Source organism: Cucurbita moschata, unplaced genomic scaffold (assembly GCF_002738365.1).
Source record: "Cucurbita moschata cultivar Rifu unplaced genomic scaffold, Cmos_1.0 Cmo_Scf00016, whole genome shotgun sequence".
In the NCBI taxonomy this organism is placed as follows: domain Eukaryota; kingdom Viridiplantae; phylum Streptophyta; class Magnoliopsida; order Cucurbitales; family Cucurbitaceae; genus Cucurbita; species Cucurbita moschata.
Genome location: NW_019268532.1, coordinates 551,071 through 578,895, shown reverse-complemented (window position 1 = coordinate 578,895; position 27,825 = coordinate 551,071). Strand labels below are relative to the sequence as shown.

Below are 27,825 nucleotides of genomic sequence, written 5' to 3'. Positions count from 1 at the left end.
CAAATTATTGGAAAAACTTAAAAACAATATTGTTTTTATTTATTTATTTTTTAAATTTCAACTAAAGATTAAAAACTGTATCAACAAGAGAGCGGGACGTCCAAACGCAACCCTCGATTGAATCCCGCCTTCGCAACCTCTTCTTTCACTCTCCAATGACCAATTTTCTGTTCAAACTTCCTCTGCGTCTCTTTGCTCAAGATCTCCAGAAGTTTGCAGGGAACGACACCACAATTTCCCGCAAATTCCTCTCTTCTCTGTCTGAAGTCTCCGAATCAACCAACAATCGGACGGTCGACTACCTTGTTCATACCCTTGGATTCTCCAAGGATTCAGCTCTCGTCGCTGCGAAGCGAATCCATCTCAAACCTACTGCAAATCCCGACTCTGTCATTGCTCTCTTCAAGGCCTATGGATTCACACTGTCTGATACTGCCAGCATCTTTTGCAGAAATCCTAATCTCCTCCTTGCTGATCCGGACACAACACTCAAACCTAAGTTTGAGTTTCTCTCTCGAAATGGTTTCACCGGTCATGTTCTCGTCGACGTGATCTCTAGGGACCCGTCAATTCTTAGAAGGAGTTTGAAGAAGCAGATTGTTCCGTGTATTGATCTTCTCAGAAATTTTTTTGGCTCTACCAATGGTATAGTCTCGCTCTTTTCTAATAGACGTGGGACTTGGGTTTTGCGAAACTTTTCAGAATCTGTGGCTCCCAATATCGAACTATTGAGAGCTAATGGCGTGCCCGATTCGAACATCGCGAAAATGATTTGGGTGCGCCCGAGGACACTAGCAAGGGATGCGGAAGAGTTCAGTGACATCGTCGAGAAGACGAAGGAAGCTGGTTTTAATCCTTCGAGCCCGATGTTTATTGATGGGCTGTGTACGCTTTTAGGGATGAAAAAGGACAAATGGTTATCGAAACTGCATATTTTTACAAGTTTTGGGTGGTCAGAGGAGCAGTTTCAATCTCTATTTCGCAAGCAGCCCACGATTATGAATTCGTCTGAAGAGCAAATAAAGAGGGCCTTGGATTTCTTTATGAACAAATTGGACTGGACGCACGAAGAAATTTCCAAGTACCCAAATGTACTTCATCTTAGTTTTGAAAAAAGGGTGGTTCCGCGGTCGTCTATTCTTCAGCACCTGATATCAAAAGGTTTTATCAAGAAGACAAGTTTTGGCAGGGCATTTATGATTAGCGAGGATAAGTTTTTGTTCAAGTTTGTGATACAGTATCTTTCTGAGGACCCACATCTACTTGAGATGTACCAGAAGAAAATGGCAGTTTTATAAACGCTTGGATTGCAATTCAGGTAATTCGTCTCTTCCGCAAAAACTGTGCACTTCCCTTGTGAGAAGATTGTAGGTTTGTGTGTAAAACTTATGAAATTTCACAGATCTTAGAATTGTTATTCACTGACAGAAGACCCACGAAGGTTATAGCATGTAGATCTTTTAGGAATGTTCCCACTTGCACGAGACTGCCTGCCAAGAATCAAGTAACTAATATGATGCTTAATTTTAAGAAATGATATACTTAAAACTATCCCCATAACATCAAATGTTCCAATAAGAATCAACTACAATTGAGTTCATACTGTAATTAATCGACTTTTGGTGGGTCATTGGAGCTTCTGGTAGATTACCCTGTCCTATTCTATTAGCATGTTAACAGTACGCGATCCAATAACCTGCCAAAAATCATGTAACTATAAAGTTTTTGTAAATGAAAAAAATGTGAGATCCCACCTCGATTGGAGAGAGGAATGAGTGTCAGCGAGGATGCTGGGCCCCGAAGGAGGGTGGATTGTGAGATCCCACGTTGGTTGGAGAGGGGAATGAACCATTCTTTATAAGCGTTTGAAAACCTTTCCCTAGCAGACGCATTTTAAAAACCTTGAGGGGAAGCCCAAAAGGAAAAGCTAATGACAATATCTGCTAGCGGGGGTTTGGTCTGATACAAAAAAACCTCGAGGAAATTGTAACATCTCGATGCTTTAGTTTAGGAGATGTGCTATCCCCCTGCTCTTTTTGTGGTTGCTGCTCTGATTGATCCAGTAGGCTGCTCATTTATGGTCAACATGCTTGTGATATTGGGAAAAATTCTTTAGTTGGAAGTGCACATTAAAGGTGAACCATATCTAGTATGAAACTATCTGGTTTGTAGAGGTGAAGACTTCGCAGAAGATAGTTTAGATCTTTGAGGCTTAAAAGTTAAAACCAAACTTTCTAAATGGTAAATGTCGGGAGTAAATTGGTGTAGAAGGACTTTTGAGACACAGACTCAAGTCTGGATTTTGTAATGGATCTTTTCCAATCAAATACCTTGGCCATTGAGATGGAACCCCATAGGTTAATCAAAATAAAGTGGAGTATGAAAGGATAGAGATAGAGAGGAAGTGGGATTTGAGCTATGAGAGGAATCTTGAAGGAAAATACTTTCCATATACAACATTTAAAGGTGTCTAGGTACTACACATCTCCCTATCAGCCACAAGTTCTTCCAAGAGTTAGAAGTGAAGGCCTTGTCCTCTAAATAAAATTCTTGAGGAAAAAAGAAGTGGTTTCCTAACCAAAATGGTTAAACTGAATTCAAATAGAAGAATGAATAAGATCCTGTTCTTTCCTTGATATCTAATTCCTTCCAAAACCTGACTGGAGACTATGAAAATCTATATAAGGGCAAGCCAGAAGATGGGGAATCCCCATTTGATTCGGAATAGTAGTCTGTTGGTTAACTTTAATCCAAGATGGAGTTATATTTGTGAAAAGCTTTCTGATGATGACTTCATTGGAAGACAGGACACTTCGTACGTGTAGTCCACTTGACCTTTTGGGTGGGGTTTTCCCCTTACTCAGTCACTAGGCTGTCTTTTTTTTCGTTCTTTTGTTAATATACAGTGTGAAAAGCAAAATGGAGATCTTAACTTCCTCTTTAATTCTGTCCTTTGTTGTGGAACCGTTGGTCTACCTTCTTGCTCTGCGAACAACCTCCTCCGGTTACTCCCTTTTAAGAGGAGGATAAAGTTATTTGGAGGATATTGTAACAGTTCAAGCCCACCGCTAACAGATTTGGAGGATAAAGTTTTGGGTGGGGTTTCCACTCCCTTATAAAGAAGGATTCGTTCCTCTCTCCAACTGATGTGGGATCTCACAATTCACTCCCCCCTTCGGAGTTCACTGTTCCTTCAATTGATGAGGATCTCGCAATCAATACTATGAGTTAGGAATTATAGGTTTGGAAGGAGTGAGTTAGGAATTATAGGTTTGGAAGGAGTAGGACAACTTTCGTGGGGGAGGCAGGATAGTTTAAAATCAAAGAAATCTCTATTCTTCACACCCCACCATTTTTCTTCCAGATTCTCGTAATGCGACCCAAAACTTTAGGTTAGCATTTTACTTCTTCCTCAGTGGTCTAAGATGTTATTCATCCAAGAACATGAACTTCCTGTTAGCAATGATAATTGATCGTTGGATTTATCGAACCATTGGACCAAATCGACTCACTGACCCGACCCGACCCGACCCGACCCAATTAGCAGATTCCGATCCACTCCCCAAAATCAGACTCGAAGCTATGCATGACCCACGGTTCAGAGGCCAATGCTCGCAAATTTGTATTATTTTAACTCGAATCCTACTCAACTTCTATAGTTTTGATATATTTTCTCAATGTAGGACCTAATTGTAGATCTTTGAACGAATTGGAAATTTGTTGAAGACCCGAAACAAGCTCGGGAAGTCTACAACAAGTAAGTAACTGCATGGAGCAAGTTCTAAGAAATGCTTGTAGAAGTCGGTTTGGAGTATGGGCAAATGATCTAGTATTATACTTAGGAGTTTGGTTAACATTAATTTCATGTATGGTACTTCGATATCGTGAGTGTTTATACCTTGATTATAGTTAGGGTTATATAGCTTCCGCATGCATTATTGTAAATTTCTTTGATAGGCGTTTTGGGTTTATTATGTGTTTCCTAGGAAGTCGAGATAGTTTGTTATTTCTTGATTTGCATGATATGTATGGTGTGAGCCTTGATACTTTGTTCTGCTTTGTTTTGGGTTGTGGATAGCACATTATTGCCCATTTGTGAATTGGGCCATTTTGCTATGTGCTAGATAGCGTGAATTATGAATTTCGTAGATTATGAGTTACCGTCTTTTAGTTGTCACCTATTGTGGATATGGGTGGCCTTAGTAAGTATCCTACTGTAGTACCACGTCAGGGGTGCCTAGCGGGAAGAGCCATGGCCTTTTACTGATCTAAATCTGACCGGGGTGTGAGACAGGTAGTTTACTGACCCAGCCCGGCGGGGCGTAGTGACAGGTAGTTACTGATTCTCAGGAACAGGTAGTTAAGGCTAGACACCACTAGGGGAAAATCCACTGATTTAAGCTAAGTAGATAGTTAGGTATGGAAGAAAATCCATATCAATGAGAATCCATGGGGTCTTCTTTTGAGACCATAGTAGACTTTGCTAGAGATAGATTCGAGCTAATAGCCAAAGTTTTCCGTGAATAAGATTAAGTCCGATAAGAGCCTACAAGTAGGATGCTTACGGAGTATTTTTATACTCATTCCATGTTTGCTATTTTTCAGGTGTTAAGTAGACCAATGTCGGTGGCGGGAACGTGTGGAGCTGTGCGGCTATAGTTGAGACCCTAGATCGAGTCCTCTTTGTCCATGTTGTTTTAATGTCATTTTGATGTTTATTTTGGGAAAACTTATGCTATTTTGTAACTGATTTTCTTTTGATGTATTTCCGCAAATCCTGTTATGTTTTGGAACTATTTGGATTTTTAATGCTTATCAGATAACTTTAATTTTATTGTGTCTCCCGTTTTATCAAATGAAAATGTCGTAAGACTTTTTATCCTAGAGTCCACGTAGCCATTTGTGATTCGATGCGTCGGAGAGCGGTCGTTACAGTTTGGTATCAGAGCTCTAGGTTGTTAGGTCTGGTAGACCCTCCTTTATCTAGAGTGTCAGTTGGGTCTAGAAGTTCGGAAGGGAGTAGTGATGAAGTTTCGGATGAAGTCGTGGAGGTGCTTATGATTGACACGCCTAGTGGCCCGGGCCTTTTGTTCCCGAAGGTATGAAGTTTCCCTCTCATTTCTGCCTTTCTGCTTCTCTCATATGAAGAAAGTATATGAGCTTATTTTATCTCTAACATCAGCATTTTCTCTAAAAGGGAGGCTGGGAGAATGATGAGACGGTGGAGGAGGCTTCTGTAAGGGAAGCTCCGGGAAAAGCATGAAAAAAAAGGCTCGAATGGTACGATCCCTCTGTCAGCCCAGAATGAAATGGACGATTTCGTAGTTCTTGGTCTGTGAAGATACGTTGTTAGGTGCTCCGTTTTATTTTCCCATTGAGACCGAACCTAAACCTGTGCTCGAGAGATAGCTGTCCATATACTAATAAGAGATGTATGGATTCTCGAGAAGAGAGGAGCCGAGGTGGTCCCTCCCGGACCGCCCGGATCCCACGAGTGAATAGAAAGTTGGATCTCACCTGAATCGACCCATCTATCCTTTTGAGGAGAAGTTTGGTTTCAAACCTCAATTCAAACGGGAGAAGTACGCCATGCTAATGTGCCTTGGATGATCCAGAATTGTTTTTACTCATATCCTTTTGTGAAAATTGAAGGTTGTTTCATCTAACGTGTGTATGTGTGTGTGTATATATATATATATATATATATGATTGGAAGAGGAGTGCTGAGGAGTGTTGAGGGTGTATCATTATTAGTAGCTTTCTGTAGGACTACGTAATGAAGTGGACGGTCTAGGCGGAGGATCTCTTGAGCCTCTATTACCATGGCTAGTAGATATGCATGAATGCAAGCTACGGAGAGACTGGGGAGAGCTATTTAAATGTCCAAACTGGGGAAATATACGAAAGAATAAGCTTAGTCACGTTGTTTTGATGTTATATCTGGTTAACATATGTGAGATTCCATATTGAATATAAATGCAAATTTAAACTTATATATTAGAAAAGGGCTCGCTCCTGTCCCATTTTTGTCAGCTTCACGGTCTTAAAATTGTTAAAAATACATGGGCTCGTAATCCATTTATTGAGACCCAGCATCTAGCGCATATTGTTCGTTTTGACCCATTAAATCTCAGAATTCACCCTATCAAGGCCCAACATATAGTGCACATTGTTCGCTTTAGCCTGTTACGTAGAGATCATGGTTTTAAAACGAGTATGTTAGGAAGAGATTTCCACATAGGGATGCTTTGTTCCCTTTTTTAACCGATGTGAGATCTCACATTTAACATTGTCGAAGCTACGTGAGCATGATTAGTAGCCTCCTTACGAATCCTACGTGAACAATCCTTCCGTTGCTCGCACCTGTATCCTTCACAACTACGCCGCCATTTCCATCCTCATACTCCTTCACAGGCTCGAATCGATTCGCCTGACTAGATGACTATTTGATGGAGTATTTTGGGTGAGATTTTGGTTGAAGTTTTCTAGGGTGATAATATCATATAAATAACCTTTGATGGAGTATTTTGGGTAAGGTTTTGATTGAAGTTTCCTAGGGTGATAATTTTCATATAAATAACCGGTAACGACCCTCACATTGGTTGGGGAGAACAAAACACCCTTTTACAAGGGTGTGGAAACGTTCCCCTAGCATATGCGTTTTAAAGCCTTAAGGGGAAGCCCGAAAGGGAAAGCTCAAAGAGGATAATATCTGCTGGCGGCGGATCTGGATCGTTACAAATGGTATAAGAGTAAGACACGGGACGATGTGCCAGTCTTCTCGCTGTTCCTCGAAGGGAGTAGTTACAAGACGGTGTGCCAGAAACGACGTTGGGCCTCAAAGTGAGTGGATTTGGAGGGGGTCTCACATCGATTAGAAAAAGGAACGAGTGCCAGCGAGAACACTGGGCCCTGAAAGGGGGTGATTATGATGTCCCACCTTGAGTGAGGAGGAGAACAAAATACCTTAAGTGGAAACTCCCTTACCATACCATAAGCACCATAAGCGTTTTAAAGCCGGAGCCAAATTATTGGAAAAACATAGACAAATTGTTTTTATTTATTTAAATTTTAAATTTCAACTAAAAATTAAAAACTGTATCAACAGGAGAGCGGGACGTCCAAACGCAACCCTCGATTGAATCCCGCCTTCGCAACCTCTTCTTTCACTCTTCAATGACCAATTTTCTGTTCAAAGTTCCTCTGCGTCTCTTTGCTCAAGATCTCCAGAAGTTTGCAGGGAACGACACCACAATTTCCCGCAAATTCCTCTCTTCTCTGTCTGAAATCTCTCAATCAACCAACAATCGGACGGTCGACTACCTTGTTCATACCCTTGGATTCTCCAAGGACTCAGCTCTCGCCGCTGCGAAGCGAATCCATCTCAAAACTACTGCAAATCCCGACTCTGTCATTGCTCTCTTCAAGGCCTATGGATTCACACTGTCTGATACTGCCAGCATCTTTTGCAGACATCCTAATCTCCTCCTTGCCGATCCGGACACAATACTCAAACCTAAGTTTGAGTTTCTCTCTCGAAATGGTTTCACTGGTCATGTTCTCGTCGACGTAATCTCTAGGGATCCGTCAATTCTTAGAAGGAGTTTGAAGAAGCAGATTGTTCCGTGTATTGATTTTCTCAGAAATTTTTTTGGCTCTACTGATGGTGTAGTCTCGCTCTTTTCTGCTAGACGTGGGACTTGGGTTTTGCGAAAGTTTACAGAATCTGTGGCTCCCAATATCGAACTATTGAGAGCTAATGGCGTGCCTGATTCGAACATCGCGAAGATTTTTTGGATGCGCCCGAGGACACTAGCAAGGAATGCGGAAGAGTTCAGTGACATCGTCGAGAAGACGAAGGAAGCTGGTTTTAATCCTTCGAGCCCGATGTTTACTTATGGGCTGTGTACGTTTTTAGGGATGAAAAAGGACAAATGGTTATCGAAACTGCATATTTTTACAAGTTTTGGGTGGTCAGAGGAGCAGTTTCAATCTCTATTTCTCAAGCAGCCCACGATTATGAATTCGTCTGAAGAGCAAATAAAGAAGGCCTTGGATTTCTTGATGAACAAATTGGACTGGACGCACGAAGAAATTTCCAAGTACCCAAATGTACTTTATCTTAGTTTTGAAAAAAGGGTGGTTCCGAGGTCGTCTATTCTTCAGCACCTGATGTCAAAAGGTTTTATCAAGAAGACAAATTTTGGCAGAGCATTTATGCTTAGCGAGGATAAGTTTTTGGTCAAGTTTGTGATGCAGTATCTTTCTGAGGATCCACATCTACTTGAGATGTACCAGAAGAAGATGGCAGTTTTATAAACTCTTGGAGTGCAATTCAGGTAATTCGTCTCTTCTGTAAAAACTGTGCACTTCACTTGTGAGAAGATTGTAGGTTTGTGTGTAAAACTTATGAAATTTCACAGACCTTAGAACTGTTATTCACTGACAGAAGACCCATGAAGGTTATAACATGTAGATCTTTTAGGAATGTTCCCACTTGCACGAGACTGCCTGCTAAGAATCAAGCAACTATTATGATGCTTAACTTTAAAAATTGATATACTTAAAATTATCCCCATAACATAGATGTCCCTATAAGAATTAACTACAATTTAGTTCATACTGTAATTGATTGACTTTTGGTGGGTCATTGGAGCTTCCGGTAGATTACCCTGGCCTATTCTATTTGCATGTTTACAGTACGAGATCCAATAACCTAACGAAAATCATTTAACTATAAAAAAAAAAAAAAAAAAAAAAAAGTGAAATCCCACATCAATTGGAAGAGGAACAAGTGCCAGCTAGGACGCTGGCTCCGAAGGGGATTGGATTGTGAGATCTAACATCGGTTGGAGATGGAAATGAAACATTCTTTATAAAGGTGTGGAAAACTCTCCCTAGCACACACGTTTTAAAAACCTTGAGGGGAAGCTCGAAAGGGAAAACCCAAAGATGATAATATCTGCTAGCGGTGGGCTTGGGTTGTTACAAAAAACCTCGAGGAAAATTGTAACATCTCGATGCTTTAGTTTAGGAGATGTGCTATCCCCCTGCTCTTTTTGTGGTTGCTGCTCTGATTGATCCAGTAGGCTGCTCATTTATGGTCAACATGCTTGTGATATTTGGAAAAATTCTATATTTGGAAGTGCACATTAAAGGTGAACCATATCTTTAGTATGAAACTATCTGGTTTGTAGAGGTGAAGACTTTGCAGAAGATAGTTTAGATCTTTGAGGCTTAAAAGTTAAAACCAAACTTTCTAAATGGTAAATGTCGGGAGTAAATTGGTGTAGAAGGACTTTTGAGACACAGACTCAAGTCTGGATTTTGTAATGGATCTTTTCCAATCAAATACCTTGGCCATTGAGATGGAACCCCATAGGTTAATCAAAATAAAGTGGAGTATGAAAGGATGGAGATAGAGAGGAAGTGGGATTTGAGCTATGAGAGGATTCTTGAAGGAAAATACTTTCCATATACAACATTTAAAGGTGTCTAGGTACTACACATCTCCCTATCAGCCACAAGTTCTTCCAAGAGTTAGAAGTGAAGGCCTTGTCCTCTAAATAAAATTCTTGAGGAAAAAAGAAGTGGTTTCCTAACCAAAATGGTTAAACTGAATTCAAATAGAAGAATGAATAAGGTCCTGTTCTTTCCTTGATATCTAATTCCTTCCAAATAAGGGCAAGCCAGAAGATGGGGAATCCGCATTTGATTCGGAATAGTAGTCTGTTGGTTAACTTTAATCCAAGATTGAGTTATATTTGTGAAAAGCTTTCTGATGATGACTTCATTGGAAGACAGGACACTTCGTACGTGTAGTCCACTAGACCTTTTGGGTGGGGTTTTCCTCTTCCTCCCTCACTAGGCTGTCTTTTTTTTTCGTTCTTTTTGTTAATAATACAGTGTGAAAAGCAAAATGGAGATCGTAACTTCCTCTTTAATTCTGTCCTCTGTTGTGGAACCGTTGGTCTACACGCTAAAGGATTGAGTTGGTGTCAACTTAGTTTGGCCTTCTTAATCTGCGAACAACCTCCTCCAGTTACTCCCTCTTAAGAGGAGGATAAAGTTCTTTGGAAGATCATTGTAACCGTCCAAGCCCACCGCTAACAGTTCTCTCAAAGTTTTTAAAACGCGTCTACTAGGAAGAGGTTTCCACACCCTTATAAAGAAGGATTCGTTCCTCTCTCCAACCGATGTGGGATCTCACAATCCACTCCCCCTTCGGGGTTCACTGTCCTCGTTGACACTCATTCCTCCAATTGATGTGGGATCTCTCAATCATGGTGAAGACTGATACTATGAGTTAGGGATTATAGGTTTGGAAGGAGTAGGATAACTTTTGTGGGGGTGGTAGGATAGTTTAAAATCATAGGTTTGGAAGGAGTAGGATAACTTTTGTGGGGGTGGTAGGATAGTTTAAAATCAAAGAAATCTCTTGTAACGATAAGGGTTTCAAAATGGAAAAAAAAAAAAAAAAAAAAAAAAACCGCCTTAAATCTCGCTGGAAATAGTATTTCCGGTGAGGCATGTCTTGCCAGCAAGGGCGTATTAATGCCTTAAGTCCCCATATTAAACCCTAGGTACCTTAGTAGCCGTCTTTTCTTTTTGAGTCACTGTTGTACCTGTGAGGGAGGAGCTGAAAGGTTTAGGTGAGGAATCGAAAACGTCGCGAGACTTCGGACTTCTGTGAGTCCTTAGATAGGAGCAAACCAACGCTGAGGTACGTTAGGGCAAGGAAGGACAGACGCACCATCAGGGACGAACGGACGATGACGATTCCACTGGCGACACGGGCGCGGGTCGGTTCGTCGGGTATTTTGCGAGTCGTCTCAGCCGACACCACCACTGGGCCGCGTCCCATTTCGGCCCGAAACCAGTGATGCCTAGACGCATCCAGAAACCCTGCGCCGTTAGTGGTCTTTGCAGCCCATCGGCTTCAGCTTCGTCGGCAGCTCTGTTGCACTCCAGGCTCGGCTCGACTCGGCAGTGTGGCTTAGCGGCTCGACGTACGAATAATATACCAATTCCTAGGTTTCCGACCCTTCTGGAGCCATTCCTACCCTTGTTTCAACCATCTGAGGTCAATAGAACTCCATTTTTTATAAAACAAGTTGTGATAGGGACGTACCTTGGTAGCTAGGCATAAGGGCTAGTTGTGAAATGGCTCTAAGCGTGTCATATGATCTTATAGGGGTAGTTAGGCGTCGGAGTTAGCGGTGCGAGTGACTTCTGCTAAGGTCAAGGAGATAAGTAACCTTACTGTTGGTTTTAGTTATGTATGTATGTTGGTGTGTGCCCTGTGGCCCTTGCATGCACGATGTGTGTTGTTGATGTATGCTAGGTTATATGTTTCTTGCAGTGAAATGCTACGTATGCCATGTATGTGATGTTTATGTCATGACTTGCTACCTTGTATGCATGAGCTTGATTGACGTGTCACGATTGTAATGAGAACTCCGCATGCCATGAATGTGATGACTAGTGTGCTACGATACGCTTACTGTTGTTTAATCCAGTTATGCTATGTAATGCGGCTATGATATGCTTATCCGTTGTTTAACCCAGTTATGCTATGTAATGCGGTGAGGGGATGGAACGTTGTATGTATAATGCCATGGAGGTAAACCTTAGGGACCTCATGCACGCTATGTGCTACGTGCATGGGGTTACTTCCCCGTTATGCTAATGATGGTACGGACGCGTACGTTCGATATTATGTTCGCTATGATATCATGCAGACCCTCCTTTTTCGTGGTGTCCGATATTGTATGTCATACGTACCCGACAAGCCAGGCTCAGGGAGTTTGCATGCGAACTTGCCTGGTGGGTCCACAGTCATGCATGTGGGCCATGTGTGGGAAAGTACCATGTATCCACCCCGCCCGGACAAAGCAAGGGCCTAAGGCCATGGGAAGGAATGGAAGATAGGCCCCCTCTCGTTTTCTTTCTTTAGCACTTGTGCTTATGTATGTGTATTGTATGCGATCGCATGTATCCTAATGTATGTTATATGCTTAATCCCAATAGTGGGGCGACTTACTGGGTATTTCATATAATACTCAAGCTACGTGCTACCTACATTTTCAGGTAAGGGCAAGGCCCCCATGTACGGCTGACGGTGAACGCTGCGAAGGCCATGGAAGTTTTAGGAAGGGCTTGTAGTGTCGTAGGCGTCTTGTTTGGACTCCTTGTTTGGACTCCCTCCGATGATAGTTATTGCAATTATTTCTTCTAGTTATCTATTGATTATTTCTTAGTTAGGCTGTTGTTATTGTTTTTCCCCAGGTATGAACGTATTGTCGTTATTGAGACTGTCTTACATAAACTTTCGTACTTTCGTTATACAAGTACAAGGTAACGACGCTAATTAGGTTAGAGAAAATTAGGGCGTTACATCTCTATTCTTCACACCCCACCATTTTTCTTCAAGATTCTCTTGATGCGACCCAAAACTTCATATTAGCATTTTTCTTCTTCCTCAGTGGTATAAGATGTTATTCATCCAAGAACATGAACTTCCTGTTAGCAACGATATTGTAAATGGGAACATTCTTGGTGATTACATTCAAGTTGCTTCCAAGTTTAGAGCTCATACAGGGGTTGAATATTTCCATACTGCCATGAATGAACGTTGTAAATGTGTAAATGCATTCTCAATCCTTTTCTGTTACTTCTGCTGCAGTTTGATTATCGTTTTGAATCCAACACACCATATATTAGTTTGTTTCGACTTCGTGCATATCGTACTCACATTTGCGTTCTCGGTCATGAATATATTCTTTTTTTCAGGAAGAAAACAGACAAAATTTTGGAAAGTCCAGGTTTCATGGACATCAATTTCTGGCAGGATGGTCTTTGAAGAGAGATTTGAGATTCTGAGCGGTTTTTTGTGGGTATTTTACCGAATTTTGGGATGCAGAAATGAATGTATTGTTCTGGACCTGCTGATGGTTAATTAGCTCAAATTATTCATTATATTTTAGGAATTATAATCTTTGGGGTTGCTCGAAATCTGTCAAAGACTTACTCTTACCCCAGAGTGGATGACTCGAATAGCTCGTAGCATGAGGTCGTATCTCTGGAAACACCGATGCCGGTCACATGCTTCAAAGTACAAAAGGGCGGAGGGAATTGAAACAAGAAGAAGATTGAAATTCAATTCGTGAAATCTTCAAGACCTTTTCTCACTAGCTATAGCTTTTGCGCGCTTCTCGAATCAATCTAGATGAGACTCGAGACGATATGTTCGACAGATGAGTTGCAGCGCCGAAATAAAAAGATAGAAAAAAATAATATTTTAACTAAATATTTGTTGATTTTGATTGTAAAAATTTATGATATATTAGTTATAAATTGAACATAGGAATGCTTTGTATCCCTTTTCAATCGATGTGAGATCTCGCATTTAGCATTGTCTAAGCTATGTGAGCGTGATCAGTAGCCTTCTTACAAACCCTGCATGAACAATCCTTCCGTTGCTCGCACCTGTATCCTTCACAACTACACTGCCATTTCCATCCCCGTACTCCTTCATAGGCTCGACTCTCTTCACCCGACTTGATAGCTATTTTATGGAGTATTTTGGATGAGACTTTGGTTGTGATAATATCATATAAATAACCTGTAACGACCGTGGAAACTCCCTTGCCATAAGCGTTTTAAAGTCAGAGCCAAATTATTGGAAAAACATAGACAAATTGTTTTTATTTATTTAATTTTTAAATTTCAACTAAAAATTAAAAACTGTATCAACTGGAGAGCGGGACGTCCAAACGCAACCCTCGATTGAATCCCGCCTTCGCAACCTCTTCTTTCACTCTTCAATGACCAATTTTCTGTTCAAAGTTCCTCTGCGTCTCTTTGCTCAAGATCTCCAGAAGTTTGCAGGGAACGACACCACAATTTCCCGCAAATTCCTCTCTTCTCTGTCTGAAATCTCTCAATCAACCAACAATCGGACGGTCGATTACCTTGTTCATACCCTTGGATTCTCCAAGGACTCAGCTCTCGCCGCTGCGAAGCGAATCCATCTCAAAACTACTGCAAATCCCGACTCTGTCATTGCTCTCTTCAAGGCCTATGGATTCACACTGTCCGATACTGCCAGCATCTTTTGCAGAAATCCTAATCTCCTCCTTGCTGATCCGGACACAATACTCAAACCTAAGTTTGAGTTTCTCTCTCGAAATGGTTTCACCGGTCATGTTCTCGTCAACGTGATCTCTAGGGATCCGGAAATTCTTAGAAGGAGTTTGAAGAAGCAGATTGTTCCGTGTATTGATTTTCTCAGAATTTTTTTTGGCTCTACTGATGTTATAGTCTCGCTCTTTTCTGCTAGGCGTGGGACTTGGGTTTTGCGCAAGTTTTCAGAATCTGTGGCTCCCAATATCGAACTATTGAGAGCTAATGGCGTGCCTGATTCGAAGATCGCGAAGATCTTTTGGGTGCGCCCGAGGACACTAGCAAGGGATGCGGAAGAGTTCAGTGACATCGTCGAGAAGACGAAGGAAGCTGGTTTTAATCCTTCGAGTCCGATGTTTATTTATGGGCTGTGTACGTTTTCAGGGATGAAAAAGGACAAATGGTTATCGAAACTGCATATTTTTACAAGTTTTGGGTGGTCAAAGGAGCAGTTTCAATCTCTATTTCTCAAGCAGCCCACGTTTATGAATTCGTCTGAAGAGAAAATAAAGAGGGCCTTGGATTTCTTTATGAACAAATTGGACTGGACGCACGAAGAAATTTCCAGGTACCCAATTGTACTTTATCTTAGTTTTGAAAAAAGGGTGGTTCCGAGGTCGTCTATTCTTCAGCACCTGATGTCAAAAGGTTTTATCAAGAAGACAAGTTTTGGCAGAGCATTTATGCTTAGCGAGGATAAGTTTTTGGTGAAGTTTGTGATGCAGTATCTTTCTGAGGATCCACATCTACTTGAGATGTACCAGAAGAAGATGGCAGTTTTATAAACGCTTGGAGTGCAATTCAGGTAATTCGTCTCTTCTGTAAAAACTGTGCACTTCACTTGTGAGAAGATTGTAGGTTTGTGTGTAAAACTTATGAAATTTCACATATCTTAGAACTGTTATTCACTGACAGTAAGACCCGTGAAGAAGGTTATAGCATTTAGATCTTTTAGGAATGTTCCCACTTGCACGAGACTGCCTGCCAAGAATCAAGTAACTAATATGATGCTTAATTTTAAGAAATGATATACTTAAAACTATCCCCATAACATCAAATGTTCCAATAAGAATCAACTACAATTGAGTTCATACTGTAATTAATCGACTTTTGGTGGGTCATTGGAGCTTCTGGTAGATTACCCTGTCCTATTCTATTAGCATGTTTACAGTACGAGATCCAATAACCTACCAAAAATCATGGAACTATAAAGCTTTTGTAAATGAAAAAATGTGAGATCCCACCTCGATTGGAGAGAGGAATGAGTGTCAGCGAGGATGCTGGGCCCCGAAGGAGGGTGGATTGTGAGATCCCACATTGGTTGGAGAGGGGAATGAACCATTCTTTATAAGCGTTTGAAAACCTCTCCCTAGCAGACGCATTTTAAAAACCTTGAGGGGAAGCTCAAGAGGGAAAGCCGATGACAATATCTGCTAGCGGGGGTTTGGTCTGATACAAAAAAACCTCGAGGAAATTGTAACATCTCGATGCTTTAGTTTAGGAGATGTGCTATCCCCCTTCTCTTTTTGTGGTTGCTGCTCTGATTGATCCAGTAGGCTGCTCATTTATGGTCAACATGCTTGTGATATTGGGAAAAATTCTTTAGTTGGAAGTGCACATTAAAGGTGAACCATATCTAGTATGAAACTATCTGGTTTGTAGAGGTGAAGACTTCGCAGAAGATAGTTTAGATCTTTGAGGCTTAAAAGTTCAAACTAAACTTTCTAAATGGTAAATGTCGGGAGTAAATTGGTGTAGAAGGACTTTTGAGACACAGACTCAAGTCTGGATTTTGTAATGGATCTTTTCCAATCAAATACCTTGGCCATTGAGATGGAACCCCATAGGTTAATCAAAATAAAGTGGAGTATGAAAGGATAGAGATAGAGAGGAAGTGGGATTTGAGCTATGAGAGGAATCTTGAAGGAAAATACTTTCCATATACAACATTTAAAGGTGTCTAGGTACTACACATCTCCCTATCAGCCACAAGTTCTTCCAAGAGTTAGAAGTGAAGGCCTTGTCCTCTAAATAGAGAAATTCTTGAGGAAAAAAGAAGTGGTTTCCTAACCAAAATGGTTAAACTGAATTCAAATAGAAGAATGAATAAGATCCTGTTCTTTCCTTGATATCTAATTCCTTCCAAAACCTGACTGGAGACTATGAAAATCTATATAAGGGCAAGCCAGAAGATGGGGAATCCCCATTTGATTCGGAATAGTAGTCTGTTGGTTAACTTTAATCCAAGATGGAGTTATATTTGTGAAAAGCTTTCTGATGATGACTTCATTGGAAGACAGGACACTTCGTACGTGTAGTCCACTTGACCTTTTGGGTGGGGTTTTCCCCTTCCTCACTCACTAGGCTGTCTTTTTTTTCGTTCTTTTGTTAATATACAGTGTGAAAAGCAAAATGGAGATCTTAACTTCCTCTTTAATTCTGTCCTCTGTTGTGGATCCGTTGGTCTACACGCTAAAGGATTGAGTTGGTGCCAACTTAGTTTGGTCTTCTCTTACTCTGCGAACGACCTCCAGTTACTCTCTTTTAAGAGTAGGATAAAGTTCTTTGGAGGATCATTGTAACAGTTCAAGCCCACCGCTAATAGATATTGTCTTCTTTGGGTTTTCTCTTAAAGTTTTTAAAATGCGTCTGCTAGGGATAGGTTTCTACACCCGTATAAAGGAGGATTCGTTCCTCTCTCCAACCGATGTAGGATCTCACAATCCACTCTCCCTTTGGGGTTCACTGTCCTCGTTGACACACGTTCCTCCAATTGACGTGGGATCTCACAATTATGGTGAAGACTGAATACTATGAGTTAGGAATTATAGGTTCGGAAGGAGTAGGACAACTTTCGTGGGGGAGGCAGGATAGTTTAAAATCAAAGAAATCTCTATTCTTCACACCCCACCATTTTTCTTCCAGATTCTCGTAATGCGACCCAAAACTTTAGGTTAGCATTTTTCTTCTTTCTCAGTGGTCTAAGATGTTATTCATCCAAGAACATGAACTTCCTGTTAGCAATGATATTGTAAATGGGAACATTCTTGGTGACTACGTTCAAGTTGCTTCCAAGTTTAGAGCTGATTCAGGGGTTGAATGTTTCCATACTGCCATGAATGAACGTTGTAAATGTGTAAATGCATTATCAATCCTTTTCTGTTACTTCTGCTGCAGTTTGATTATCGTTTTGAATTCAACACAACATATATTAGTTTGGTTCGACTTCGCACATATCGTTCTCACATTTGCGTTCTCGGTCATGAATATATTCTTTTTTCAGGAGGAAAACAGGCAAAATTTTGGAAAGTCCAGGTTTTATGGACATCAATTTCTGGCAGGATGGTCTTTGAAGAGAGATTTGAGATTCTTATAGGGTTTTGTTGTGTATTTTACCCAATTTTGAGATGCAGAGATGAATGTATTGTATTGGACATGTAACTATTCAAATTTTCCATTTTGTCTTATTTAGTTAAAATTTTATTTTTATTTCTATAAATGACAAGATATTAGGTTATGCATCTATCCTTGCCGAAAAAGGTGCAATTTTCAGGAAGTTATTACGTTAATTGAAAATGTAACTATTCAAGTTTAATCGAATAAAAATAAAAGAAATAATTAAATGTGATATCCTGGAAATGGAGAGAAAACTAGTTTTCTGCGAGACTTTTATTACTTAATAGAAACATTCCTATTTCTTTTTCTTATCTTAAAACCCTAGAATGCTTTATTGGGAAAGGCCTAATCTAAAACCCATACCTATCAAATGTCTTGTGATTATTTTTATATTTTTATGCCCAACCTTTTACCTTGATAACAATTTTCTCTCCAAACTTTCCTCCGGAACATTGAGGTTGCTTTTCAGAGGAAGAATTGAGTGGAAGTAAGGTATTGATGTTGGGATCATTGTGTCAAAGAAGGTTAACCGTCGGAAATCGGTGTTGAGGACGTTATGGGATCGTCGGCGCGTCACCGGAATTCGGGTAAGGGAGGCAAGGTTTTTGGAATTAGGTTGAGCCGTAGACGCACACCCAACAGCTCCGGCAGCTTCGCATGCACAGTGCGGCCAGCTCGCATGTGTACGAAATCGGCTCGGTTTCGTCAATTCCCGCGGCTCGGCTTGGCGGCTTAGTTTGTCAGCTCGGTAGCTCGGCTTGGTGGCTCGATATCACTATAATATATCGATTCCATGGTTTTCGACCCTTTCGAAGCCGTTTCTGCCCTTAGTTTTACCATCCGAGGTCAGTATGGTTCATAAACGATAAAGACAGATTAGGTCGGGAGTTTATTTTGATAAATAGTATGAGATTTAGCTAGGGTATGTTATGAAAGGCTCCTAAGTTTTGATGTGATTATTATAGGACGTATTTAACGGTTGGGATTAGCTTGTTGTGAGTGACTTCAACCAAGGCCATCGAGGTAAGTGACCTTACTGTTGGAGTTAGTTTACTACGTGTTGTATGATGGTGCGTGCCCTGTGACCCCTGCATGCACCATGTTTTATTATGTGATTTGACTAAATGATGTATGAATTATGTGGCTGTTTATGCTATGAAACGTAATGAGTTATGTTGACTGTTGACTGTCTATGTTATGTGAAGTTATGAATAATATGTTAGTAATATATGCCATGAAAATGTTGATTGATGTCATGGATACACGTTGTACTATCGAGTCATGTCATGAGATGTTTATGCAAATGAGATTTACTTTCATGTTATGTAATATGTCATGTAATGTAAGTCATGTGAGATGCCATGTGATGTAAGAAACGTAAATGCGATTGTTAGCACGGCTTATGTAATGCCATGTTAGATATGTTAAGGGATCTCATGCATATATGTATGTCACGTGCATCGAGATTCTTCCTCTTTACGTTACAAAAAAATGAAATACGATATTTATGTTCGCCATGATATCATGCGGGCCCTTTTCTGTTCTGTGGTGTCCGCCAACGTGTAACACGTTGTGCCCGACCAAGTCAGGCCCAGGGGGTATGTTTACGAGCTTGGGTCCATGTACACGTACATGGGCCACGTGTAACATGTTGTGTTCGACCAAGTCATGCCCAGGGGGTATGTTTACGAGCCTGGGTCCATGTACACGTACATGGGCCGTGTGTGAAGGAGTACCACACACCCAACCCTACCCAGAATAGAAAAGCGCCCAAGGCTATGTAAAGTTTATGAAAAGTTAGGTCCCGCTCATATGTTGCATGTGTTTGCATTCTTAATCCCAATAGTGGGGTGACTGAGTATTTCATAAAATACTCAAGCCATGCGCCCAAGGCTATGTGTTTGCATTTCTAATCCCAATAGTGGGATGACTCAAACCCTTCGGGTAAAATAAGAACAACCCCACATTCAAACCGCCCCTTTTCCCATTTGCAAGAACTTGTTTCACTTGCATATCCTAAGGAATTCAAACAATGGCTTCAAATACAGTATCAGGAAGTATCGTATCTCTGGTAGCACTGGTGCCCGTCACATGCTTCAAAGTGCAAAAGGGCAGAGGGAATTGAAACAAGAAGAAGATTGGAATTCGATCCGTGAAATCTTCAAGACCTCTTCTCACTAGCTATAGCTCTTGCGCGCTTCCCGAATCGATCTAGACGAGACTCGAGATGGATAGATATGTCCGACCAAAAAAAAGAAAGTTCTTTATAGATGAGTTGGAGTCGATTCACTAAAATAAAAAAAAAAAAAAAATAGTATTTTAACCAAATTTTTGTTCATTTTAATGTAAAATTTTATGATATATTAGTTATAAATTGAATATGTTTATAATATATTAAATATAAAATTGGAATAAGTTGTGTCTAATATTGTAATTTAATATTTATTAAAATATTAATTAATTCCTAAAAATAGAAAAAATAAGAATTAATAAAGTTGGCCCACGTAATCCAGGCCATGAGGAATGACTGCTTCAAATTTAACCCTAATTCTCGCATTTCCATCCAACAGATCATCCCCACTCATTTTACCATTTTACCCTTGCCCGTTGATCTCAACGGTCATCTTCTCCTCCATATATAATCTCCCTTGGTTCTTAACCCACCGGATTCTCCCGCAAACTCCCCTCTGGACCCACTGGTTTTCTTTTCACCATCAATCCTAATCTCTCCCCTGTTTTGACCCGACCCCACCGCTAGATCCGCTTCAGCCGCAACCTTCCATCTCCATCTCTGTTTCTCTCTTTCTTCCAACCTTCCAACCCTAACCATCAATCGTCATTCATCGCCACTCTTCAATGGAGTTTCAGATTGCCTTCAACCGTCCATTCTGAGAGAAAAATGGACAATGTTGAAATTTCTCCCCTGCTTTAGGGATGTGCAGGATTTTGCATTCGCATTCGCATTCGTCTCTGAGTTTTGATCCCGCTGAACGATAGTTTATATACATATATTTATATGCATGTCTGATTTGGTGGCCCGCACCGGACGGCAGCAGCAGCGGTACGATGCCGGTTGTCGCCTTATTGCTGGGTATATTCCCACCATTATTTTTTAAGATTCGTAGACTCCAGCTATTTAATGTTTGTATGTTTGTGTCCTTCCTTGCTTCCAAGTCGTTTTCGTTGACCATCTTTGTCGAAGTTTTGTGAAAAATGAGGCCGCCATTGTCATTTTTTTTTACCACGTAATAGATATTGACTGCTTTGGTTTTCACTGTTGTTCTTGTTTCGGTATTGGTGTTTTTTTGATTCGTTGGTCGGTTCTTTAATCGATTAGGAACTCTATGGTTGTTTTCGGTTTAAACTACATTCCTACAGGTCTGCATAAATTTGAGTTCTTCTTTATTTTTAATGATCTGTGTATCGAGACCTGAGTGCTGAAGTTCTGCCAGATTATTGATTTGTGGTTGGGTATCCAGAATGTAATCTGTCACGAAAGTACTTTGGTGACACATTGCATTAATGAATCCGTCTTAGTAGGATTTAGGTCAGTTTCAGGAAGGAAAGGGGAAACTAATTTGATCGTGAATCTATTTATTCTTTCGCTCTGCTGATCTTACCTCATTCACCTCGGTAAAGCAGCTTGATCGATAGGGAGAGATGGCCGATCTTTCTTTTCTTACTCAGGGTGCTTCATCTCCTTTGCAGCGTGGTTAATTGTGGTGAATGGATGGACAGATGATGGTTGGGTTGGCACCATCTGGAAAGATGATGTCCTTTTGTCTGTCATAACTAGCAGCGACAGATTATGATAGCAGATTCATGACTTTTGATATTAGTGCATTGGCTTTGGCTGAAGTCAATCACATCCTTGATGACTTGATGGAAAGTTGGCCATCTATATTCCTTCCATAAAGCTATCAATAATTTCTTCCCTCTTCATCCAGTCTTGATGATTCAAGCGACGTGAGAAAAAGATACGACTAAATCTGCATAAATGGAATAACATCATGATCTTTGAGCACACTCAGTTGCATCATTCTCTTTTATACTTCTTTCAATGACTTCTTGTAGTTAATAAGAGATGGCTCATTTTAAATTTATCTCTATGGCCCTTCTGCATTGCATTTTATACATCCGGGCTGCTTGTGTTTTATGTTTTATTTAAACGAATGAAATGCAGTTGAATCAAATGATTGATCAATCAATGTGGTGGCAGATATAGTTTATGAATGCCTTTCTATTCTTTTGTAGGTGTATTCCTTTTAGGTATAGAAGTTCCGAAGGGAGTAGTGATGAAGTTTCGGATAAAGTCGTGGAGGTGCTTATGATTGACACGCCTAGTGGCCCGGGTCTTTTGTTCCCGAAGGTGTGAAGTTGTTTCCCTCTCATTTCTGCTTCTCTCATATGAAGAAAGTATATGAGCTTATTTTATCTCTAACCATCAGCATTTTCTCTAAAAGGGAGGCTGGGAGAATGACGAGACGGTGGAGGAGGCTGCTGTAAGGGAAGCTATCGAAGAGGCCGGAGTTCGTGGTGAACTTATGGTGAAATAGTACTTTAAATGCTTGAATTGTTTTTTCTCATTTCCTTTTGTGAAAATTGAAGGTTGTTTCATCTAACGTATATATATGATTGGAAGAGGAATGCTGAGGAGTGTTGAGGGGTGTATCATTTTTAGTAGCTTTCTGTAGGACTACGCAATGAAGTGGACGGTCCAGGCGGAGGATCTCTTGAGCCTCTATTACCGTGGCTGGTAGATATGCATGAATGCACACTTCGGAGAGACTAGGGAGAGCTCTTGAGCCTCTTATCTCTTGAGTCATGTTGTTTTGATGTTATATCTGCATTAATTTGTCGTTGGTTAACATATGTGAGATCCCACATTGGTTGGTTGGAGAGGGGAACGAAGCATTCTTATAAGGGTGTTGAAACCTCTCCCTAGCCGTGAGGCTGATGGCAATATGTAACGGGCCAAAGCAGACAATATCGGTTAGCGATGGGTTGTTACAAATGGTATTAGAGCTAGACACCGAGTGGTGTGCCAGTGAGGATGCTGGTCCCGAAGGAGTTGGGTTGTGAGATCCTACATCGATTGGAGAGGAGAATGAACATTCCTTATAAGGGTATGGAAACCTCTTCCTAGCATTTTAAAACTGTGAGGCTGACCTTGATACCTAACGGGACAAAGTGGGTAATATTTGCTAGCGGCTGGTGTAGGATGTTATTGAATGTTGCATTTTTTGATAGAATAGTTTACTGCCTTTCTTGTTTATGTCCGTATGTTCGTTTGTTTATCCTCTCGGAGACCGACACGAAGAAGTGGCGTGTAAAATCTGTTGGCTTTGTTCAGGGGTTCTTAGGAATCTATCACTTCAAGAGTAAAACACAGCAAGATGAGTTCAGTCCAGAAGGATTGTGTAGAGCAGCAATGTATGCTTTGTTTGTGAATGAGGAGCTTGAGTCATGGCCGGAGCAGAACACAAGAAACAGAAGCTGGGTGACCATTCCTGAGGCCATTGAAAGCTGCAGGCACGCGTGGATGAGAGATGCCCTTGTCATTGGTTTCAACAAATGGCATGCACAACATATGAACGATGAATCTTGACATCATCCAACCCAACCCGACCCAGCCACATGTAAGCACATTTCCTTTCAACTACGCTGCAATATTATGAATCTTTGAGGAACTAACACTGATTTCTTTCAAGATTTTTATTTATATACAGGCAGGCAATGTTTTGGTTGCTCATTTATTATAATTTCTGTACTACTGACCCCTTCAATTTGGAGGGCATTCAATATTATTTTTATATAAGCACCACTTCCAGCTTCCTTGAATTGAAGCTTTTGAAGCTTTTACATCTTGTCTGGCTGATTATTTACCTCTCATTCTTCATTATACTTGAATTTGTCTATAAATAATAGACATTTTTTTACCTTTTGGCCTAGTTTTTATGAAAATTATGACCATTAGGAGTCCTTGTTTGTCTATTGTCGTGGTTTTATCCATGACAATGTCTACTCAAGTCTCTACTTAGAGACAGATATAGTTCTAAATAATAGAATTAGTTCTACTATTTTTAACGACTTAGTTTTTCGAGATTATTTATGAGGTTTTGATAAATTATAGTCTGGCAGTTTTTTTAAAATTATATATACCCATTAAAATATTTATGAACTTTTAATTTTTTTTTCATGTAATATAATGAATAATCCATGCCAAATATTTTTGTTATGGATTGATGTAAACGTATGTGTTTTTTTCTTAATTATTTATTGAACATTGATTGAAGTACGGAGTTAATCATAGACGTTCTAATCAAATTCTTGAATTGTTTATAAAGTTGGTTAGAAATAATTATTTAATTATGACCCCTAAGAGAAAAGGTTGATGCACTTAAAATATCTTTTGGATATAATTTAAAAAAAAAATGAAACACTTTAAAGGCGTAGTCCTTATATCTCGAGGGGTAAGCCGAGTAGCCCTAGTTTAGTTGATCTCTTGGAGGAAGATCTCTCAACCCTGCATAAGCATCTTTCGACAACAAGTCACTTTTGACGAAACTATGAATTCACGAGCAAGTGTTTGATACTTTTAATCGTTATTTATATATTTTGAGTATAGAATACAATCGAAAGGTTGATTGGTTGATTCAAATCTCATTGTTGAATTCTTTCAACCCTAGACTAAGAACTAACTTTGCACGATTGTGTCTCGTACCAAGAACAATAATTTTGTGCAGAGACAACTCCAACAACTTCAACTCCCAATCATTTAATTCCTTTGGGTTTAGAATGAAAGAAAAACAAAAACTTAGAATCTGGGTCAGATTCTTCTCTGAAGAACACAATAAAAACTTGCAAAAAATTGATCAAACCATAAAGATTGAGGCAGCCGTGAGTCGATAATGGTGGACAATATTGTTATGAATTTATGAATTTGATTATTGCTGGTTTACTGACACGGTGAGCTAAACTGACAAGCAAAATTGGGGTGTCATTGTGCTGAATTTCTTCGCCTCTCTTCTGACACCCTTAGAAGGAAGCCGAAGTAAAAACTTTCCAAGGCTAAAAGACAAATCACCTCAAAAGGCCTAAATCCTTAAAATATAAAAAAACAGTAAATTACAGGCAATTAGTCCTTGAAAAGTGGAACATTTTCACGCAACGGTTCGTCTGGAGATTGGCGTGGCCTTGAACAAACCCCCAAGCCCCCAGGCCCCGCCCCTTCGATTCACCCACACAGATACCAGTAGGCACACAGCAGCGCTGTCGTCTTCTTCCTCAGCTGCCCAGGTGAGTGCGTGAGTGCGTGAGTGCGTGTGTTCGAGCAAGAAACTGGCAATCATCCGCAACTTTTTCAGTAGGTTTTTGCTTCACTTACCTGCAAATTTCAGCTGATTTCGACCATTTCTGCTGTCAGTGATCGATTCTTTTGGGGTTTTCTTGATTTTTGGCATCTGGGTTTCGTTCTATTTGACTTGCAGTGTTGAGGGAAATCGTGGGTATCACTGATTTCTTTGCGTTAGCTTAGCTATGAGTTCATGGGTCATTTTTGTAGCCCCGTTGACGATTTAGTGGATACCTCTTTCTAATTGCTTAGCTTCTCTGATGTTCTTGGGTTCATAAATCGTTTGAATGTTTCTTTAGATTTGAATGCTTGCTGTTCATTGTGATGGTTGGAGTAATGTTCGCGTGGATCTGTATTGTTCTTTACCTGTTCTTCTCTTACCTTCTAATATGTTACCGGAGCTGGTTTTCTTGGTTGTTCTTCCATTGGTAAACCTAAAGTTCTGTTGAGCAATGGAGTTTTTTGGCTACTTTTCAAGGATTGAGGTTAGAATCGAATTTGAAACTCGACGTATTCTAGATTTAGTGTTTCTTTCCGAGTTGCTCGGGTTTGATATTGCAGTATGTATTTGAAGGTCCCGTTTGATAACCATTTGGTTTTTTGGAGTTAAGCCTACGAATAAGCTTTCACTTACGAGTTTCCTTGTTTTGTTAGCTACTTTTTACGTATTGAAAACGAAACAAAGTAGTTCGTTGTAGAGCAATGACGAGAACGTATTGAGAATTTAAATGTTTTCTTAAGAAAGACGAAGCTCGTTGTAGTGAAATGACGAGAAAGCAAACACAATTTAAAGAACGAATGCTTATCCTTATGAACTGGTTTATCTGAGCCATAGATCCAATTCACTGATAGAAACCAGGGATTGCAGATACTCTTCGAACCATCGGCATCGCTTATATGATTCCTTTACTGGCTTACACCTTACCCCGTACGCCCTCGGTTCTTTTTTCATGGTCGATATTTTATGTTAACCATTTTGTTGTCTCATAACATGTTTCCATTGGTGGTTTTGTTTGAAAGGCTCTTTAAAAGATGCCTTAATGGACCAATTATGATTTGATGGATGAAGTCATGAATTGATGGGTTGTTATTTTCAGTTGCACGGGAAGACTGTCGATCCGTTCTTATCGTGTTTCTGATTTGGGATATGTGAGAGGTCAAATGGTTGTCGTTTAGAGGAAGCTACTAAGCCAAGTGGTTCGCCATTCGCTCGTGGGGGTTTGTTTAATGTAAGCTTCTCTTGGTATCGAGCATTACTTAGAGAACTTGAAACATAACTGTTGTGTTTTGGCTTCTTTTTTAATACATTCTTCATCTTTAGATACCCCATGCTAGGAAGAGTACAATCAAATAAACTATGTCCTAATCTTCGGTTTCTATGGTAGCTTAAGAAAATGATTTGTTATGTGAGATCCCACGTTGGTTGGAGAGGGGAACGAAACATTCCTTATAAGGGTGTGAAGACCTTTCCCTAGTAGATGCATTTTAAAATTGTGAGGCTGACGGTGATACGTAACGGGTCAAAGAGGACAATTTCTGCTAGTGGTGGCCTCGGACTGTTACAAATGGTATTAGATCCAGTCACTGGACGGTATGCCAACGAGGACGCTGGCCCCTAAGGGGGGTGGATTGTGAGATCCCACATTGGTTGGAGAGAGGAACGAAACATTCCTTATTAGGGTGTGGAAACCTCTCTCTAGTAGACGCGTTTTAGAACCATGAGGCTGATAGCGATACATAACGGGCCAAAGCAAACAATATCTGTGGTTCCTGAACATTCCTTATTAGGGTGTGGAATGTACATAATGATTGCTATTTCTATGTATACACTGATATTCAGATGCTTTTTGCTGGAAACAAGTTGACGAAAGCTTAGAAATGTGTCGATTTAATGGAAGACAAAACTATAATTTTGTTTTTCTGAAAATACGAAGGTCGGGATAGTTGTTTACAGGTTCACCAGATTCACCTGATACACCTCCACTTTTTTTGTGAGTTTCAGAGCTTGGTTCGTTCTAGGTTCGATCACAACAGGTTGCCATATCGGTTCGTCGTACAGATATAAAGATAAGAGGCTTCTATGGCTACTGAGGGCAGTCCCAGGACTGATATCTCAACAGATGGGGACACAGACGAAAAAAGTCGGAGGGTAATGTACTACTGCACGTTCATTTCACACGACTCGGTCCCATCATCCTCAGTGTTTATGCTCAGGCGTTTATATTTGATATACAGAATTCCTTTTATGATATGCATTTTGAGATGCAGGCCTGGATAACTTGTGTTCTCTAGTTCATGAAAATTCGATCTTTGTCGTTTCCATAGACTAATTTCCGTTTGTTTTGCAGTCTAACGATCGGGCCCTAACACTTGTTATGGCTTCGGATTCTAGTGACAGATCAAAGGATAAAACTGATCAGAAGGTTGTGTTCTTTGGATCATTTTTCTAATTAATTCCTGGGTTCTTGAAATGATGTGTTGCTAACGAATTTGATAATCGTTCGCAGACTCTTCGTCGGTTAGCTCAAAATCGTGAGGCTGCTAGGAAAAGTCGATTGAGGAAGAAAGTATGGCTTAAAATTTATACTTATGTTTAATTGACTATGAAGTAGACTTAATGAAGGAGCGTATATTCCGATGTTTATCTTTAAAAGACCCGAGGCTTTCAAGCCATAAAATCAGTTGGGGAGGAGAACGAAGCAATCTTTATAAGGGTGTGGAAACTTCTCCCTAACAGACGTATTTTAAAAACCTTGAGGGGAAGCACGAAAGGGAAAGCTCAAAGAGGACAATATCTGCTAGTGGTGGGCTTGGGGTATTATTAATGGTATCAGAGCTAGATACGGGGAGATGTGCCAGCGAGGAGGTTGAGCTTCGAAGGGGGGGGGGGG

At 40.3% G+C, this 27,825-nt stretch overlaps 5 protein-coding genes across 12 annotated transcripts in view; all 5 read left to right on the top strand.

Moving 5' to 3' along the window:
• Window positions 1-106: 106 nt before the first annotated feature.
• Window positions 107-5,733, top strand: LOC111454030. Its single transcript, XM_023095303.1, has 3 exons — window positions 107-1,318; window positions 4,606-5,099; window positions 5,198-5,733. The coding sequence occupies exon 1, from the start codon at window positions 156-158 to the stop codon at window positions 1,296-1,298; it is 1,143 nt and encodes a 380-aa protein (XP_022951071.1). The 5' UTR covers window positions 107-155; the 3' UTR covers window positions 1,299-1,318; window positions 4,606-5,099; window positions 5,198-5,733.
• LOC111454035 (nudix hydrolase 16, mitochondrial-like) lies at window positions 4,900-23,432 on the top strand. 2 transcript variants are annotated; one of them, XM_023095313.1, is made up of 4 exons: window positions 4,900-4,999; window positions 21,850-21,949; window positions 22,044-22,127; window positions 22,934-23,432. In XM_023095313.1, the coding sequence occupies exons 1-4, from the start codon at window positions 4,911-4,913 to the stop codon at window positions 23,186-23,188; spliced, it is 528 nt and encodes a 175-aa protein (XP_022951081.1). In that variant the 5' UTR covers window positions 4,900-4,910; the 3' UTR covers window positions 23,189-23,432. The 2 variants fall into 2 exon arrangements, with proteins under 2 accessions (XP_022951081.1, XP_022951082.1); XM_023095314.1 differs by lacking the exon at window positions 4,900-4,999 and adding an exon at window positions 20,154-20,671 and having other exon boundaries at window positions 21,835-21,949.
• LOC111454031 lies at window positions 7,105-13,263 on the top strand. Of its 2 annotated transcripts, none has more exons than XM_023095305.1 (2): window positions 7,105-8,339; window positions 12,793-13,263. In XM_023095305.1, the coding sequence occupies exon 1, from the start codon at window positions 7,177-7,179 to the stop codon at window positions 8,317-8,319; it is 1,143 nt and encodes a 380-aa protein (XP_022951073.1). In that variant the 5' UTR covers window positions 7,105-7,176; the 3' UTR covers window positions 8,320-8,339; window positions 12,793-13,263. The 2 variants fall into 2 exon arrangements, with proteins under 2 accessions (XP_022951073.1, XP_022951072.1); XM_023095304.1 differs by lacking the exon at window positions 12,793-13,263 and adding an exon at window positions 12,091-12,673.
• On the top strand, window positions 13,746-17,484 carry LOC111454032. 3 transcript variants are annotated; one of them, XM_023095306.1, is made up of 2 exons: window positions 13,746-14,989; window positions 17,468-17,484. In XM_023095306.1, the coding sequence occupies exon 1, from the start codon at window positions 13,827-13,829 to the stop codon at window positions 14,967-14,969; it is 1,143 nt and encodes a 380-aa protein (XP_022951074.1). In that variant the 5' UTR covers window positions 13,746-13,826; the 3' UTR covers window positions 14,970-14,989; window positions 17,468-17,484. The 3 variants fall into 3 exon arrangements, with proteins under 3 accessions (XP_022951074.1, XP_022951076.1, XP_022951075.1); XM_023095308.1 differs by lacking the exon at window positions 17,468-17,484 and adding an exon at window positions 17,162-17,413; XM_023095307.1 differs by lacking the exon at window positions 17,468-17,484 and adding an exon at window positions 17,110-17,413.
• A 1,310-nt stretch (window positions 23,433-24,742) lies between the features above and the next one.
• LOC111454033 (transcription factor TGA2-like) overlaps window positions 24,743-27,825 on the top strand; it is a 7,387-nt gene continuing 4,304 nt past the window's right edge. The window contains exons 1-5 of one of the 4 annotated variants that reach the window (XM_023095309.1): window positions 24,744-24,879; window positions 26,032-26,163; window positions 26,937-27,083; window positions 27,283-27,357; window positions 27,442-27,501. In XM_023095309.1, the coding sequence (XP_022951077.1) occupies window positions 27,015-27,083; window positions 27,283-27,357; window positions 27,442-27,501 (204 nt within the window). In that variant the 5' untranslated portion in view covers window positions 24,744-24,879; window positions 26,032-26,163; window positions 26,937-27,014. The other 3 variants (XM_023095310.1, XM_023095311.1, XM_023095312.1) reach the window with 3 other exon arrangements.

What these genes read in the sequence shown, in the direction of transcription:
- LOC111454035 (XM_023095313.1), top strand. Translation starts at nt 4,911, where the DNA reads ATGCGTCGGAGAGCGGTCGTTACAGTTTGGTATCAGAGCTCTAGGTTG. An exon ending in TTATCTAGAGTGTCAGTTGG is followed by an intron (nt 5,000 to 21,849) that starts GTCTAGAAGTTC and finishes TATTCCTTTTAG; the next exon opens with GTATAGAAGTTCCGAAGGGA. An exon ending in CGGGTCTTTTGTTCCCGAAG is followed by an intron (nt 21,950 to 22,043) that starts GTGTGAAGTTGT and finishes TTTCTCTAAAAG; the next exon opens with GGAGGCTGGGAGAATGACGA.
- LOC111454032 (XM_023095306.1), top strand. Translation starts at nt 13,827, where the DNA reads ATGACCAATTTTCTGTTCAAAGTTCCTCTGCGTCTCTTTGCTCAAGAT.
- LOC111454030 (XM_023095303.1), top strand. Translation starts at nt 156, where the DNA reads ATGACCAATTTTCTGTTCAAACTTCCTCTGCGTCTCTTTGCTCAAGAT.
- LOC111454031 (XM_023095305.1), top strand. Translation starts at nt 7,177, where the DNA reads ATGACCAATTTTCTGTTCAAAGTTCCTCTGCGTCTCTTTGCTCAAGAT.